This window comes from Hylobates moloch, unplaced genomic scaffold (genome assembly GCF_009828535.3).
Source record: "Hylobates moloch isolate HMO894 unplaced genomic scaffold, HMol_V3 SCAFFOLD_5, whole genome shotgun sequence".
In the NCBI taxonomy this organism is placed as follows: Eukaryota; Metazoa; Chordata; class Mammalia; order Primates; family Hylobatidae; genus Hylobates; species Hylobates moloch.
This window is the reverse complement of record NW_026652280.1, coordinates 70,792,767-70,809,697: the sequence shown is the minus strand read 5'-3', so window position 1 is coordinate 70,809,697 and position 16,931 is coordinate 70,792,767. Positions and strand designations below refer to the sequence as shown.

Below are 16,931 nucleotides of genomic sequence, written 5' to 3'. Positions count from 1 at the left end.
CTATAGCCAGAAATATTTTATTTTTAAGGTGAAAGCTATTCAAGAAGCTCTTGTTCCCTTTTCCACATTCTTGGTATTTTACTTCAGCCCTAGGTAAGAAAGGGAATTTGATAAATGTACTCACATTGTTATAGACTGGCACCCATTCACTTAACAGGCAGTCATTTACATCTTGAAGTGATGTAATGAAAATAAAGTTTAGGAATGATTAACTTGGATTGGCCAATTCAAGTAATAGATATATATTTGACTTCACACCCTTTATTTTCCTTATGGAAATAAGATGCATGCTATCAATACTTTAAACCAAATACTTTTGAGATGCTTTACTGTATAGCTTTGTTTTAATTTTGCTACTGAATTACTTATAACCTACAAAACTTCTAGGCTTTGGGTGTGCATCTAGCATGAGCACTGTCCTTTAAGAAGTAATTACAAAAAAAAAAAAAAAAGAAGAAGTAATTACAGCACTGTTGAAAGTGAAAACTTTTCCTTACAAGTCAGGGAAGAAAATCAATCTCTTCACAAATCTGAGAGCACAAAGCACCATGGTCGTCCAGGCACCAAGAATATCGAGCTTTTTTTTTTTAAGTCCCTTTATGTTTTTCATGGGCATTCATGATCCTGTCTATGTTGAATAGGTCAGGACAGAAAAGCAGGAACATAAGAGTGAGCAGAAGGCTCCTCATACCCCACATGGGGTGAAAATGGGCTGACAGCCACCCTTCAGATGCTAAGTGGGTGCTTGTACAATTTTGTGTTGCGACGTATGGAAATTTACTTTTACGTTTAAAAATGAAAAGTATGTATGATCTATTCAAACTATGTCCAAAGTGCCGGACTGTATGATTTAACACAGGGTCCATTCACTGAACCCCCGGTGGCGCCAGGCATTGTGCTTGACTCTGCAGAAGCCTATTATCATCTCAGTGGTTAATATCATAGGTTAGGCAACCAGGCTTCAAACGTGTCCCCACCCCTCACCAGTTGGGCAACTTTGGCCATTTATTTAATCTCATTGATGCTGTGTCCTTATCTGTTAAATGGGAATGATGCCAGTAACCACCGTGTGTGAGATGTGCAGTGTGAAAAGATTTTTAGAATTGCGAGTGCTAGGTAACTGTTGCTGCTGACGATTTGTGTATCTAAGAATGTCTGTGGAACTGCATGTTCCATGTGAAACTGTCTGGGATCAGGGCAGGCCCATCTCAAGAGAGGGCACAGGGACACAAGGTATACTTCCCCTTGCATAGCCGCCTGAAGCCATCCACAGGGGTCTGCGTCCAGGCCTACCTCGGTATAGACGATGGCCATCATCCAGAACCGGCGGCTGGGCCTGGGGACGGACAACATGGCCCAGAGGAAGATGAGGATGGGAAGCAGGAGCGTGATCATGGAGGCAGAGACCATGTGGTTGAGGATGATCACGAAGTAGCACACCATCTCCGAGCGGGCCACCAGAGTGTTGTACATGGCATAGAAGAGCAGCAGAAATCGGGGCTGCCGCACATAGAATTTCTCTGACTCTTCAAGCTCATCATCGTGAAACATCCTGTTAAAGTAAACCACATGATAATACGTCTATTTTTTTTCTTCTTTTTGAGATGGAGTTTTGCTCTTGTTGCCCAGGCTGGAGTGCAATGGCGCAATCTTGGCTCACTGCAACCTCCGCCTCCCGAGCTCAAGCCATTCTCCTGCTTCAGCCTCCTGAGTACCTGGGATTACAGGTGCCTGCCACCATGCCCAGCTAATTTTTTTGTGTGTATTTTTAGTAGAGAGGCAGTTTCGCCATGTTGGTCAGGCTGGTCTTGAACTCCTAACCTCAGGTGATCCACCGGCCTCAGCCTCCCAAAGTGGTGGGATTACAGGTGTGAGCCACTGCACCCGGCCATGCCTTTCTTTAATTTCTCCAAATTACTGATTTTCATTTAGCATCATCCTTCCTGCTGTGTTCCTCGCTTCCTATGTCCCTGTTTTTCCTTCAGAGACAACCTAATATCAGACCTTATTATAGAAAGAAATGTCAACACAAGGCTCTGGGTTTTGCTGGTTCTAGAACCAGTCATGGTAGGAGTGAAGTTTGCTTTGTACTTGCAATGCAAGAAGTCTTGGAATTGTTTGCTCTAAGTGTCTAGATGAACTTTTTTCTATATATGAATTTTTCTGTATACAGAATTAGGGCATATATTTTAAGTGGTGATTTCGGGATACGTGTCTGATCTGCTCACTGGACCCTTACTTGTTCAGCAGCAGCTCGCTGGCCGTCAGCTCATGGGTCAGGGGAGGTAAGATGCTGGACCCCAGCTTGTCGGTGCGGCTGTCATCCGGGCTGACTGCCATGTGGTTCTTGCCTGCAGAGTCGTCCTGCGAGCCGAAGGACAGATGCTCGAAGCTCACAGCCTTGCTGTAGGAGGGTGGGGCCTCCACGTCCCCGTCCAAGGTGGAGAACTGTGTCAGCTCTTCCTCTGGGGTGAGGCTGGCCTCCTCAGCACCCACGGCTCCCACATCGTACCCGGCGGCCTTGTACTCCTTGGCCTCCCTGGGCTCAGGCGCCGTGCTCCCTGCTTCCTCCTCCTGCTCAGCCTCCACCTCCTCGATGGTCTCAGTGGTCCCCTGGCGTGAGTACAGCATGGTACACTGCGTGGGCTCGCTGTTGGGAGAAAGGGTGGGCACAGAGCCCATGTCTTAACATCCACACTCCTGGGGTTCTTTCCCATTCCTGAGAGATGTCATCAGGACTCCTAAGGAAATGCCCCATTTTTTTCCCCCTGCATTCCATCTGCTTTGTTCGTTTAGGATAATCACTCCTGTTATGCAGCCACTGCAAACAGCAGCCTCTCCAATGCAAATGTTGACAGTGCACACACATAGTTTAGAACCAGAGCCAGTCACGTGGCTCTCAAAGAGCAAAACCCACCCCCGTAACAAGTTGGAGTATCTAGATTCACAGCCTCGGGGTTCCAGAGTCTGCTTCCATATCAACACAGCACAGCTTACCCGCTGTTTGGTCTGCTTCAAGGGGGGGCATCTGTGGAGGGCAGAAGCTCTGAAGATTTTGACCAAGAGCTAAGTTCTTAGCAAATAGCTATTCTACCCTCCATCCTACACAACAGACCTGCCCAGACCATAAGAGGGGAATGGGAATGGGAATGATTAAATATTGGCGACACTGAACAACTGTGTGCTTGATAAAAAATGCCACCCTTCTTTCATGTTTATTCTTCCACCCTGCTTTTCCATCCTTTGCCTTTTTTGCATTTCTGTGCATCCCGTCTGTGGAATCTCCACCCTCGTCCCAGCTCCCTGCACTGTGCCCAGGGCTTCCCCTTTCCCGTGGGACTCCAGCCACTCTCTTCCCACGCAAGCTCTCCTTGGCCCTTCTCCCTTCCAGCTGCCCACTCCACCCCAGGGTGTGCTTCTGTTCTCTCCTATCAACAACTTTACTTATTTTCTTCTACCAGTTCCTCTTTGAGTACTCCTTTTCCAGAAGCTTCTCTACTCTCATCCTCACTCCCTGCCTTTGGCATTCTGTTCTTTTCTCTCATATCCTTTGTCTCCTTCTTTTGTTCCTTTAAACTTTCCCTGTCAGGTCCATGCAGACAAGGTTGGCCAATGACAAGAGGGCAGCCAGTGACATTCATGGGTTGCTCTACCTCAGACACATCCAGCCATGGAGGGGAGAGGGGCAAAAGCCACCTGGAGATTAGGAATCTGTCTTGGATGTGGGAGGATGATGTTATAGACTCTGAAATATGTATTCTTACCTGAACGGCACGTGTGACCACCAGGTTTCCATAAACACTGAGATTCTCAAATGCATAGACTGTACCCATGTTTCTTGTCACAGATATCAGTATAGACATATGGATGAGTGAATGGATGAATGAACCTTGGCAGAGTGGTTCATGGCATCCTGTGACTGAAGAACCCGATTGGCCTGAGCTTTTGATGCCCGCTCAGGTGTTCAGGTGTTTAGAATCCCCAGGGCTGTGTCCTTGAGTGCACACATCATGTAGGGGCTGTTGAAATGCCAGGCCAAAACAGATTTTTGCTAAGACTTACCTCAATTAGATATACTTCCTAGGAGGGCCATGCCATTGACCCATTGCCCAGGGAACTTCCAGACTACTGGAGCCAACCCCACACCAGGTCTCATGGCTAGTAAGACTGTCATCAGTCCTAATCATGCTCCCTTTGGTTTGGATCTCTTGTGGCACCAAGGGGTGGAGGGTACCTTCAGAGGTCAAGAAAATGGACTGGCATGGGAGGCACATGCTCGCCAGAGGACTTTGTCAAATGGCCAAGGCATTCCCATCAATGCCAGGTGCCAGCATACTGCAGGGCTGCACCGAGATACACGGCTGCCAGTGAAAAGAGGATGCCCTCTGACTTGCCACTATGAGCAGTCAAAACGAAACTTGTTTTAGATTAGGCTGTTTTCATGTCAGGAGAAGCACAGTGTAGCTGCTGACTTCATTGTGCCCCCTCACCATCCTAAGGCAATTCAAAAAGAGTTTTCGGGTTCTGTGCAAATAATTTTATTTCTAAATGAATACTGTTTTAGGGTAGGATTCGGGAGAACTTAAGCCACAGTATTTTTTCCCCCAAAATAAAAGTTATAGGCTACAAAGGTGATGCATTCTGCTGCATAATATTCTTTTTAAAACCAGTGGTAAACTGTATTCTGACTTTTATGTCAATTAGGCAAATAACATGCAGACTTATTTAATATTCACTAAAAATGACTACCTATGACAGATTTTTAGATTTTTTTCCTACTGCATGCATCTTTTGATTACATCAAGAGAAGAAGTTTTCTACCTTTGCAAACAGAGTTCCCCCTTTGAGTAGTGCCCTCAGAAGCTCTAAATTATGGAGGAAACATGCTTATGTCTCTGAAAATGGAAAGTTTGAAATACTGAAAACATGGAGGAGAATGTTTGTGATAAGGATTTTTAAAGAAACTCCTAACAGACAAAAACTAAAGAGTGGTTAGTTTAATATAATGCTGTCCTGAGAACAATTACATCTCACAGAGGGCAGTGGTGATTATGCTTCGGTTAGTCATGCAGATTCTTAAAATAAAAATGAAATAAAAACATATATCACAAGAACTCATATTTGCAGTGACATAAAGGGGGGAAGAGGTGATTAAAATGACAGAACAAAGCATGCACAAGTTAAGCACCTTGATGCTAAACTGCCACTGTCAGCTGATGAGGAGGACACATCCATGCTGAGCATTTTACGGAGCCTAGGCCGAGCACGCTCGCTTGTTTTAGGAATTTCTTGTCCATCTAAATCATCAAGGGTGGACTGCCTTGAGAACAGCATGGTTGCTTCAGTGTAGCAGCTAGCAGCGCAAACAGTTACAGAAACACAGTGTTAAAACACCAAGTTGTACACAGGTTACACACGGATCAACTGACCAACACACTGCCATGCAGCAAACCACACATGACACCAACACCACCGACAGGGAAGGCCACTACAGCGGGGCTCAGGGACGGGGAAGGACCTGTGTGCAGGTCCTTGAAACACACGAGTACTGGATTTTAAAAAACATATTGGCTAGTGACACATTACAAAATGGCACTCTCTGGGTGGGACTAAGAAACAGAAAAGTGACAAGTCCCAATATTTTTGTTACAAAGTATAATTTATGTAATTATAACTTCATAACAGAGGGTTTTTTAAATGAAAGAAAATATGCTTTATTTGGAGCTTGCAGTCCTGAGTTAAGAGCATTTATTAACCAACTTGCTTGAACAGAAATAACTGCTCATGTAGAATTTACATAAAAGATTTCAATCTTTTTTTTTTTCTTTTTAACACAGTCTTCAGAATTAGAGAGGGGAAACTCAGGAATGACAACAAACTGAATTTTGCACCCCATTTTTGGAGTGATATTCAGTTAAGCCAAATGAGATGCTCTGCATGTAGTCGGGATGCTGGTTTAATATGCAGTGGATATAAACCAACATCAGAAACAAAATAAAAAGCTGTAAAGGAAAGAACAAAGGAACTTGAGCAATGGCAGAGTCATTTTGTCTGTTAACTTTTCATTTTGCCTAATTTTTCTTCTGGATCGTGTTTTAGGGCTTGGTGGATGCCATGATGGAGAGAACCCACTGCCTAAAACCCTAATCTCCTGGTACCCAATGGAGCAGTGACTGGTGAGGGAGGATGGCAGATCCAGGCCTAGGATGCTGCTGGGTGAGGATGCTCACGAGAGGAAGCACACAGAGGTGTGACACAGGCATAGTTTCAGTTCCCACACATGGTTCAACCCCAAAGAGGGACAGACAGCCCAAAGATCCTCTACAGAAAGCAACTGGAATGCTTATCTTCCAACTTGTATGCTCATGGGCTGGCTGACCCAGGGAACAGAAACAGACTCTTAGAGATATAGGATGCCTGATTTCCAGGCTGAACGTGGTAGGCTGAACACTGTCATAAAGTGAACTCACTAGGAGAGTACTAGGTGCCTGGCCTGCACAGCCATATGCTGTCAGCCAAGGATCCTGAGGCAGAGATGGAAGATGTTCAGGATGCAATGACCACTGCAAGCCTGGGAGGAGCAAATTTGAGTTATTCACTCACGGAACCTGTTAAAAGAGTTTTTCAGGTCCCATGTGCTGGAGCACAAGCCGTAACTTCTCCAGTGGGGCCGGCCATGCTGCTGTGCATGTCACAGCTATGTGACCAAGACAGGGGCAGCCAGTGAGGGCGATAAGCCTGTGAGCAACCAAAATACTCTCTAATAAGGACATTGACGCTGTTTTGTTTTGTTTTATTTTGCCCTAACTCTTTTAGATGTCACCATGTCACCATGTCCTGGACAAAATTAGGAGACAATGAAAAGATAAATTAGAAAAGCATTGGACGAACACAGTGAAGACTGGGATGCTGACACTAACTGGCTGTTGGGTTTTAGATGAATCAGTGCCCCTTTTTGGGGCCCCAATTTTATGTTTCTGAGATAAGGGGACTTCGCCTTTCTATATTTCATTTAATATTTGCAGAGATGCAACCCCATAGCCTGTGCAGTCTCCTGCAGCTTTGCTCAGGTTTTCTTCATGGGAACTGACGGTTCTAATTCAAAAGCCCTGTTTTTCTTGTTAACTCTTGGATGGAGTTCTCAGAACCTACATAATCCCACACAGTTGGGTTCCCGGTAGGGCAACAAATACGTCACACAATCCAGGACAGTTTAAAAGTGAATAGGAAGGGGAGGAAATGTATAGAAATAGGCCCTGACAGTAGGCCCAAGGGAACGGCTGCCATCACCCGCCTGACGGGCCCCCCCACTGCGAGCACTACAGGAACACACGGCAACCCCTCAGAGGACATATTTAAAATATTAACCACCTCCTACCTGGGAATGCCCCTCAGAATGTTAACTAATGTTTTCTGTGTTATCTGATTATATAAAGCAACCATTAAAAATGTTTGCCATTTTACATCTGGATTAGAAAGAAACCGTGACTATTCTCGTAAGTCAAAGGGACTACAAATTCACTTGCTAGGATCCCACCCAGACTCTGTCTACTGTCTGCTTAAAGGTAAAATTCATGCCACTGGCCTCGGAGCAGGGGCCATGAAGGGCACTGGTCACACTGGGTGAGCATGACCTCACTGGGGAGTGGCAGCCTCCTGGCCACCAGACCCTTCCCAACGACTTCCACTGCAGAACCTCTTCTAGGGAGGGTTACTACCTTTCCAGCAATCAGCATGGCTCCCTGGACACTACAGTGTAGACAAATGATGATTTGGAAATTTGGAAGTTTCCAAAGCCTAGAAATATGGCTCACTGCAGAAAAGGGCAAGTGAGGTAACTCCTTTACTGGCAACAAGATAGGCCCTATTCTGTCTCCCCTTTCTTTAGATTGAAAAACAAAATAAAAATACATTAAAACCGAATTCTAAAGGTGCTGGTTTCCTACTAGTTATTGTATTTACTGACTGACCATTTTAAAACTGGGGGGATATTTTGACAGTCTTTGTCAAAAAACAATCAATGAATTTAAATATCTCTTAACTCACAATTTTTTATCATGAGTGTGGTTTCCTATTTGCAGTCTTAGGTCAGATTTAAAGGCAGTTACTTGAGTTTATTTTAACCAGTTGTTTTTCCTTCTTAATTGTGATTTATAATATTTAATTTCTTAATGGGGCATATTGTTCATTGTTATGCAGTAAAAAGTCATAAAGATGGGATTCACCTATGTTTATTTTATGAAAAATTTATTTTCAATTCACCTTTGAATATTCTCTGAGGCCACTGATTCAGAGTTTGGTTCTAGAGCATCTTTTTTCAAGCCAGGCTCATGTGTGATACTCAGGAGGCCTATAAAACCCTTCAGATTGTATGAAAAAAATTGTATCTTTGTATGATTTTTCCCTGTGGGAGACTATATGGCTTCATGAAATTTCAAAAGAGGTTCATTAAAAAATGTCACCAATTACCTTTAGTGTCATCACAGATTAATGAAGAAAGGCAATTCTATTCATTACCCATTTCACTTGCCACACTTGGAGATTCAGGTAACAAAAAAAAACTCTGTATTACAAAATGAAGCAAGAAGGGAGGTTAAAAAAAGGCATTTGAAAAATTTTACAAATCACATGATGGGACAACATATTTTCTTGAAGAAAGATATAAAGGTGCAATATTCAAACTCAACACTACGCATGTATGTGATCGTATTCTTCATTGCATGGGAGGAAATGATTCCAGTTGAATATCATCATGACTTTCGGTTAAGTTCACTAGAGCTGTCTGAGCCTTTTATTTTAGAATTTAAAAGTAATAAAGACATAATTTGGATCAGACCCAGTTCATATTAGATATATACAGAGCAGTACAGTCCAAAGCTGAGAGCAGTGGGATGCGTGTGAATGTTACGCAAAAATAAATGAACAAATAAAAGAAACACCATTTGGGACATGTACGTGTAGAGAATCTCAGCATTTCTTTCATCCTATCATTCTCTTGGTTTTTGAAAAAGGGTTGTTTGATCATGAATCGCTCCTACAGTGGGTAGATTTAGAAATGTTTAGATTCCCTAATATCCCTTCGGTCACCCTGTAACTAGGAAGCAGCACCAGTCAGCATCTCGAGTGCTCACCACATTCGGACAAATCTTGGCTCCCCATCCACCCTGCTGCACAAACCTGTATGGGCTTTCACAGACTTGCCCATGCAGGGTCCCTCTAGGATTAAAGGAGGACCTAGCTGGACTACTTAAGAGCTTAGGTAACATGGAGCTAGACATGGATTTTAAGTTTTAGCATTAAAATGAATTAAGTACATTGAATTAAAGAATGATTCAGTTTAAATACAATGATCAATAGATAGGGAGACATTTGTTGCAATAAGAATGAATTTAATACATCTGGAAGCTTCTAAATAGAACAGTTATAATAGCTTTCAAAAAGTAAAAATAAAATTCAAAATAAAGAATGACTTTTTGTCTGAATGGAATCTGTCAAAGGAGAAGACAGAAGCTCCCCTTTCAAAATGTTGATTGTGGGAAGTTTTCAAGAAGACACAATGACGCTCTGGTAACACTCACCAGTGGAAGGATATGATATTAAATGCTCTCTTTATAACTTTGATATTACTAATGGTTTCAGAAATCAATAATTGAGAAATGTGCACATTCTTGGGTAGAAAGACACTGAAAAAGAAAGTTTTATGATGACACAGTTTTCTAATAATTATTTTATTCCATGAATTAAAACTTTAAACCAAATCTCAATTAGGAAATAAATGTTTGACCTTGAAATCATAAAGAGTTTCTGTCCTAAATGTTTCTTCTTTCCACAAAAATATATAATAATAGATGAAATATCTGTGTCTTTGGAACTCATAAATAAGCAAAGATTATTAACCAATTAAAAGAAAAACATAGTCTCTTTTATTATCCCTCAAAAGACTTTAAAAGAATCAATACCTATTTTAGGGGGACAGGCAGGGATATACCCATGCACAGTGTTATCTGCACGAATATTACTTCTAAATCAATCTAGGCATGAATATATATATTTTAAATTAGGCTTAGCGTACATCTTGTTTTAAAACTTGGATTTTTACTAAATATATGTATATATTTTACTGTGTATATATATCACAAAGATCTTTTCATACCAATAATAAGGATCTGTCTCAATAATAATTATTGGGTAGCAAAATAATAGGCATAATTAGAGAGGCTTAAATACAGGAATGCAGCAACAGTTAATTAGCACTTTAGGGCAAAACTCTTTTTTTCTTTTTACCCACATTCCTCACTCAGTTTGTAATTCCAACACCCAGTTGTCTATTTTGGGTTTGGTATCAATAAAATGGTCTCAGCTCCCCCTCCTATTTCATCTGGAAATATACCCAGCATTTGTGAAGGACAAATACTTTTCCAGGTCATTAGTGCCTTGCTCTAAAGTGTGACTCTAAAGCCATCCAGGAGTTTCTGACCAGCAGTCAGAGACACCAGTCTCTACTGTCCTCCCCAGGGTAAGCATTTTAGGAGGTAATGGCCTTATCTCAGTTCTTCCTAGGCTCAAACCATTTAGGGGATTACTCTTATCTTTATATGCCTCTCCCAGAATAGAGCCCAAGGGCTTGGCACAGAATAGCTGATACTCAGCATGTTTAATGAAAAACATAAAACATGAGTGTTCTCAGTGATACAATTCTTTACCTGTGAAGGTGGCTATAAGGTGTAATTCATTTGGTCTAGCGCTTCACCCTAACAAGGCAATTTTTCCTCCTAAGACAGGGACTTCTGCTTTAACTTAGAATCTAGCTCTGTACAATTGTTATCAGCTATCTAGAACACTGTGATGCAAAGAATTCTGAGGCTTTTCTGGGACAGGCAGTAAGTTGGCCTGCGGTGCAGGAAGAGGCAATGAGAGACAGTATACTAGGGTGGTTGAGAGCTTGGGTTCTGAGCTAAACCACATGATTTTGTATCGTGGGTCCGCTTTTATATACATCCTAGCTGTGTGACTTTGGGTATGTTTCTTAATCTCTCTGTAACTGAATTCTGTGAATTTGCAAAACAGGGATAATAATAGCATGCATCTCATAGGGTCTTAGAGGATAAAATGAGGTAACCCAGGTACAGTGCTTAGTGCTGGCCCCTGGCGAATCCATTAGTACTGTGTCATCTGCAATCCTGTTGTGAAACAATGCATACAATAGTAAACTCAGAGAAGATGGAAGCTAACAGAATACTTTTTGGGAATTTTTATCATAAACCTTAAGGTAACAATTCTGAAGGGAAAGATCAAGGATAGCAACAGAAGTAGAAGACCCTAATGTAGAAGACACTGTGGATCGGCTATCTTGAAAGGCACTAAAGACGTCCCACAAATAATAACTTTGGGGTTGGGAGGGATCATTCTTCCTTGCCTCCCGCCTGGAAATCTCTATACTGTGCCTTTGGGTCACACAGGTATAGCTAATAGTGTCTTATTGATATCTGCTTTTATCTGGTTCCTTCTAGGCGAGGACAATATTCCTTATAGTTTGTTGTACAGATGGCGACAGCTGGAAGAGGGTGGGTGGGGGTCCATGCATTGTTTTGATGAACTTTCACCTCACACATCCATTTCTTATATTTGATGACATCCACCTCAGTTACCTTTGTCAAAAGTAAACCCATTGTTAGAAAGTGAAATACCTGGAGATACTGTCATGTGAATCTAAACTATCCATCCTGTGGGCTGTCTGTGCACCTGAAGCAGCTCCGGGATGCTCGTCAATGGTGTCCAGTCCCGACTCTCTGGAAAGGTTCATGATGTGGTTCTGATAGTACATGTGGATGCTCTCCCGAGTTGGAACATTGCCCTGAGGAGAATGAGACATTGCCACAGTTCTTACGGAGGCATCTACCTGTATAGCCACCTGGCATTTCTTAACGCAGACAGCTTTTCATACCCATGCATGCCTGGATAAGGATTAGGACCATGCTAGGCAAGTGGGGATTGATGTCGACTCATTTCATAAGTGGTTTCCAACATTACTAGGTAGATCTAAGTAAATGTCTTCTTATAGGTAGGTAATTTTGCCAAATCATAGTAACTTTTCAAGAAATGAACTATTATTTTTAAATACAGTCTTTAAACCATATATTTTGTTATTCTGCGTATGTCCTACTTTTTCTTATAAAAAAGTTTCAGATCAAACTTTCCAGACTTCAGTGTTCAGGAGGGAGAAAAAAACACCACTTGCTACACTTGCTAGACTAAAACTATAATTCTCTATTAGATATAGGGATATAGAACAAGGCAAAGTCTGTACACCTGCAAACTGTGGTGAGGGGAGGGATAGGATGAATAACGTTGCCATTCTGTGACATGTGTGTGTGTTTAATGTCTTCTTAATGTGGGAAGGAGCAAAAAGAATTACACCAGCAGTGTTACCTTCTTAATTTCTCTGGTCAGCATGCATCGTTCAATTCTCAGAACTGTAGATATATCAATATGCTCCCTTGAAATGGAGTTAAGCCAAGTAGTGAAACTGTCCACTGTTGCCAGAAATAGGACCCAGGTAAATTTCAAAATATTAAATATCCTCTTGATGATATTATCTAGGAGGAAGAAAGGCAACAAGATGTTAAAGGAACGAAATACCATTGATTTTGCTTTTGTGTAGCCCAGCGATATTTTACCAAAGCTGGACCTGGCTCTTGGCCTGTGCATCTAATAAGGCATGTGACTCAGATACTCATCATGCATGCAGGAGAGCTGCCATGCAGGAAGCTTTTGTGGGGCTTTGCACACACGCAGTGGCAGACCAAATCAGGATAGAACTTGTAATCTTTAGTGGAAATAGCAAGCAGAGTGGCTCCCTATGCGGCTGACCCTTGAACAACACGGGTTTGGACTGCGTGGATCACTCTGCACATGGATTGTTTTCAGTAAAAGTTACTCCAAACGTGCCTGCCTCTTCTGTCTCCCCTTCCACCTTCTCTCCTCCGCCTCTTCTGCCTCTGCCACCCCTAAGACAGCAAAACCAATCCCTCTTCCTCCTCCTCAGCCCACTCAAGGGAAAGACGACGAGGATGAGAGCTTTATGATGGTCCACTTCCATTTACTGAATAGGAACAATATTTTATTTCTGATTTTCTTCATGACATTTTCTCTAGCTTCCCTATATAATATGTGTATATAGTGACATCTGATGTTCTGTGTGACAATTTCCCACCTGTGCTGTCACTATCCTGGTGACACCCAAACCTCAAAACCATGTCACACCTAACAGTCTTCCATGAGGTACATTTAGGAAGCAAGGAAAAGAGAGGGTATCTTTTGCTGAGCAAGGAGGCACAGGAAGAGAATGGCCGCTGCTTGAAGCTGAATGAAGTGAGTCACTGTGGCTGCTCAACAGGAGATGCCATGAGCACCTATGTTTCCCTCTCCACCCCTCCTCACATCCTTTACAAAATCTCAAGCAAGGTATGAATTTCTCACAATCGTTCAGATAGCGCCTCTAGCTGCTCTGTGTAGACATAAAGGGGAAGCTTGGCTCTGGAGGATGAAAGGCTTGGAGTTACACTCATCAATGAACTTTAGCAGCTCCTTATATTTTCGACATGTATTTTTCTCATATCCACAATTGTTTTCTTAGAAATGATGAAGATGAACATTATTATGGCATAGTTTTGCTACAGTGGGCCTGATGGTAAGGCTGCAGCCACTGCACTGGAGACGTGAATCACAGGTGCTTTGTGAACCTGGGTGACGACTCACCAACAGGGAAAGTGAGGACTCAAGTTTAATCACAGGGGCAGTAGGGCACAGTGGTTAAGAGCACACACTCTGGATTCAGACTCCTTGGGTTCAAATCCCAAATCTACTCTTTAGTGGTTATATAGGCTGGGCTAATACAACTAAGAGGTTAAGTCGGTTAATCTCTCTCTGCCTCAGTTCCCTGTTTTGAGAGAGTTAAACAAGTTAATATACTCCAAACTCTCGAAAAAGTGCCTGAGAAACAAGACACGTGATCTGAAGTGTTGGCAGTTGTTACGGTGTGAGGCTTTGCAGCAATAAGAGTGTCCAGGTCCACATATATGTGTGTCCAATGACCTAGAATTGGAAGTCTGGGTTTGAGGACTGGCACGGTGGAGGGCATTAGGTGGCCTTCAGTAAGTCTCCTTTCATGCTAGCAGAGGGCAGGCTTGGAAGCATTTGTGTGGGGACACAAAGAGCCTGACGCCTGGCCTGCTGATAGATAACCGCATAGGCGCTCCAAAGCAGACGAAGAAATAACCGTAAAGGCGCTCCAAAGCAGACGAAGAAATGGCATGATTAGAGAGGGCTAGAGAGCATCGAGTTCATTTCATTTGGAGGCTTTGGCCTTTTCTTCTTCCTGCATAAAGATACCTTCCTCCAAATCACATACTATGAGGAGCCCAAATGGCACTGTGGCTGGACCGGGAGTTAGAAGACAAGGGTTCTATACCTGACTCTCTTATCTGTGGAATCCAGAACAAGTCACCAACTCACTGAGCTTGGTTTTCTCCTCCTAAAATGAAGAGTTTGGTCCTAACCTTCTAGAGTGTCTCTAATTTCCCCAGTCCTACTCATCTCTCATTTACTTCCTCCTCTCTGTGTTTTTTAAAAATAATTGCCAGTATTTTTTGTGTGTGCCTTCATTCTGATGGCTTCCATGGGACATTAAGAATTTGCTCCCTAAAAGCCTCTTTCATAGGTGCTTGCATAAAGGAATTTACAAACTGACACTAATTCAACATTTTATCCAACTGCATAAAGTCCAGACCTGCTTTTAAGAGTCATTTTGCAATTTCAGTGGAGATGAGATTCCAAGGGATACTGATTATTTACTCATAGTCCAGAAAACAGTGTTCGATTCACAATTTTTCAGGCAGCCTTCCATTATATACCATGTGGGCAGGTATCATTTTCAAAGTTCTCACAGATCATATTTGTCTTTATTTTGTTACCTGGTCCATCGGATTTCTTTTTGATTGGTTCATCCTCCCGGTCTTCCCATTCCACAGGACCTGCCAAGTGTGTTCAATAAAGGTGAGTTAAATTCCATTTAGGGTAAATTAAATGCCAATATTACTCTTCTAGATTAAAAGGAATTTTATAATTAACTCTAAGACATTCTGTCTATTTCAAGAGTTCTTCGGGAAAAGTTGTTAGAATTCATAGCTCTTAGATTATTTTACTCCACGCCATCATAAAAATTATGTAAACCAACGATGTGTAAACTACATTTGCTGGTAGGTACTGGCCAGTACTGGTGGGTTGACTGTTGTCAAATGGCCTGTGAGTTCAGAATGGTTTTTATATTTTTAATAGTTGAAAAATCTAAAGGAGAATAATATTTGGTGCATGTGAAAATTATGTGAAATTCAAATTTAACAGTCATGCCCATTTGTCTGTATATTATCTATAGCTGCTTTTGCCCTATAATGGCAGATTTGAGTTACAACAGAGACTTCATGAATAGTAAACCTTAAAATATTTACTATGAATGCTGGGTGCAGTGGCTCATACCTGTAGTCCCAGCACTTTGGGAGGTTGAGGAGAGAGGATAGCTTGAGCCCAGGAGTTTGAGACCAGCCTGGGCACCATAGTGAGACCTCGTCTCTACAGAAAATCAAAATATTAGCTGGGTGTGGTGGCACGCACCTGTAGTTCCAGCTATTTGGGAGGCTGAGGGTGGGAGGATTGCTTGAACCTGGGAGCTGTGATTGTGCCACTGCACTCCAGCCTGGGCAAAAGAGTAAGACCTTGTCTAAAATAAATAAATAAATAAATAAATAAATAAATAAATAAATAAATAAATTTGCTATGAGGTTCTTTATAGAAAATGTTTGTCATATCTTAAAATGACATTATGGGATTTCATTTAATTTCATATCCTCTTATTTAAGGCTAAAATGGTCAGATCTATCAAATGAAAGTGCAGGATAGCTAGTTAAATTTGAATGTAAGATAAACAAGAAATTTTAAATTTAAGAACATTTAAAAATATATTTAGGAGAGGTAAGTGCAGATTCCTCAAAAGCACATATTGTGTCATGGTAAAGTCTGGGATTCTGGTGTACCCATCATCAAATGGCAAACATTGTACCCAACAGGTAATTTTTCAACCCTCAATCCCCCTGTCCCCAACTCTCCCGCATTTGATAATCTCCAGTGTCTATGACTGCCCTCCGTATGCCCATGTGCACCCATTGCTTAGCTCCCACTGATAAGTGAGAACATGACGTATTTGACTTTCTGCATTATTTCAGTTAGGATAATGGCCTCCAGTTCCATCCACATTGCTGCAGAAGACATGATTTCATTCATTTTTATGGTGGAGTAGTATTCCATGACATATATATATATATATATATCATTTTCTTTATCCAGTCCTCCGTTGATGGACACTTAGGTTGATTACATATTTATGCTATTATGAATAGTGCTACAATAAACATGTGAGTGCAGATACCTTTTTGATATAATGATTTTCTTCCCTTTGAATATATACATAGTAGTGGGACTGCTGGATTGAAGGGTAGTTCTATGTTTAGTTCTTTAAGAAATCTTCATTTTCTTTTGAGTTTTTAATTTTATTTATTTGGGTACCAGTGATTGATTCCAAATAAACCTTTTTACAAAAAGGATATAAGGTGGTTTAGGGTTATATATGAAATATAACAGGATAACAGGTAGATGAGAAAGTAAAATGAAAAAATCAGGTTAGGAGACACAAAATAGACCCAGGGATGAGGCTAGAACATTTATAATTTGGTGTTGATGCTGTCATCTGATAGAGGATGTTGTTCATACTGTTGCTCTGAAGAAGTACATCTTGAGAATTTTCAAATAATGATGTGAAGTTGGAAGTAGGTATCTTAAATCTTCATATTTTTAAAGTATAAGTATGTTCCGTGAAATAT

The 16,931-nt window shown here is 41.7% G+C and overlaps 2 protein-coding genes across 4 annotated transcripts in view; one reads left to right on the top strand and one right to left on the bottom strand.

Moving 5' to 3' along the window:
- The window catches only part of PIEZO2 (piezo type mechanosensitive ion channel component 2), a 479,940-nt gene that overhangs the window by 32,438 nt on the left and 430,571 nt on the right, over nt 1-16,931 (bottom strand). For 2 of the 3 annotated variants that reach the window (XM_058438662.1, XM_032152840.2), the window contains 5 exons: nt 14,973-15,032; nt 12,430-12,596; nt 11,688-11,854; nt 2,240-2,650; nt 1,294-1,552 (listed from right to left, as the gene is read on the bottom strand). In XM_058438662.1, the coding sequence (XP_058294645.1) occupies nt 1,294-1,552; nt 2,240-2,650; nt 11,688-11,854; nt 12,430-12,596; nt 14,973-15,032 (1,064 nt within the window). Of the gene's footprint in view, nt 1-1,293; nt 1,553-2,239; nt 2,651-5,188; nt 5,354-11,687; nt 11,855-12,429; nt 12,597-14,972; nt 15,033-16,931 lie in introns of all 3 variants that reach the window. The other variant, XM_032152839.2, reaches the window with a different exon arrangement.
- The window catches only part of LOC131383475 (microtubule-associated tyrosine carboxypeptidase 1-like), an 8,653-nt gene continuing 2,623 nt past the window's right edge, over nt 10,902-16,931 (top strand). The window contains exons 1-2 of the mRNA XM_058438663.1: nt 10,902-11,017; nt 15,030-15,054. The gene's annotated coding sequence lies outside the window, so the exon portion shown is untranslated. The remainder of the gene's footprint in view (nt 11,018-15,029; nt 15,055-16,931) is intronic.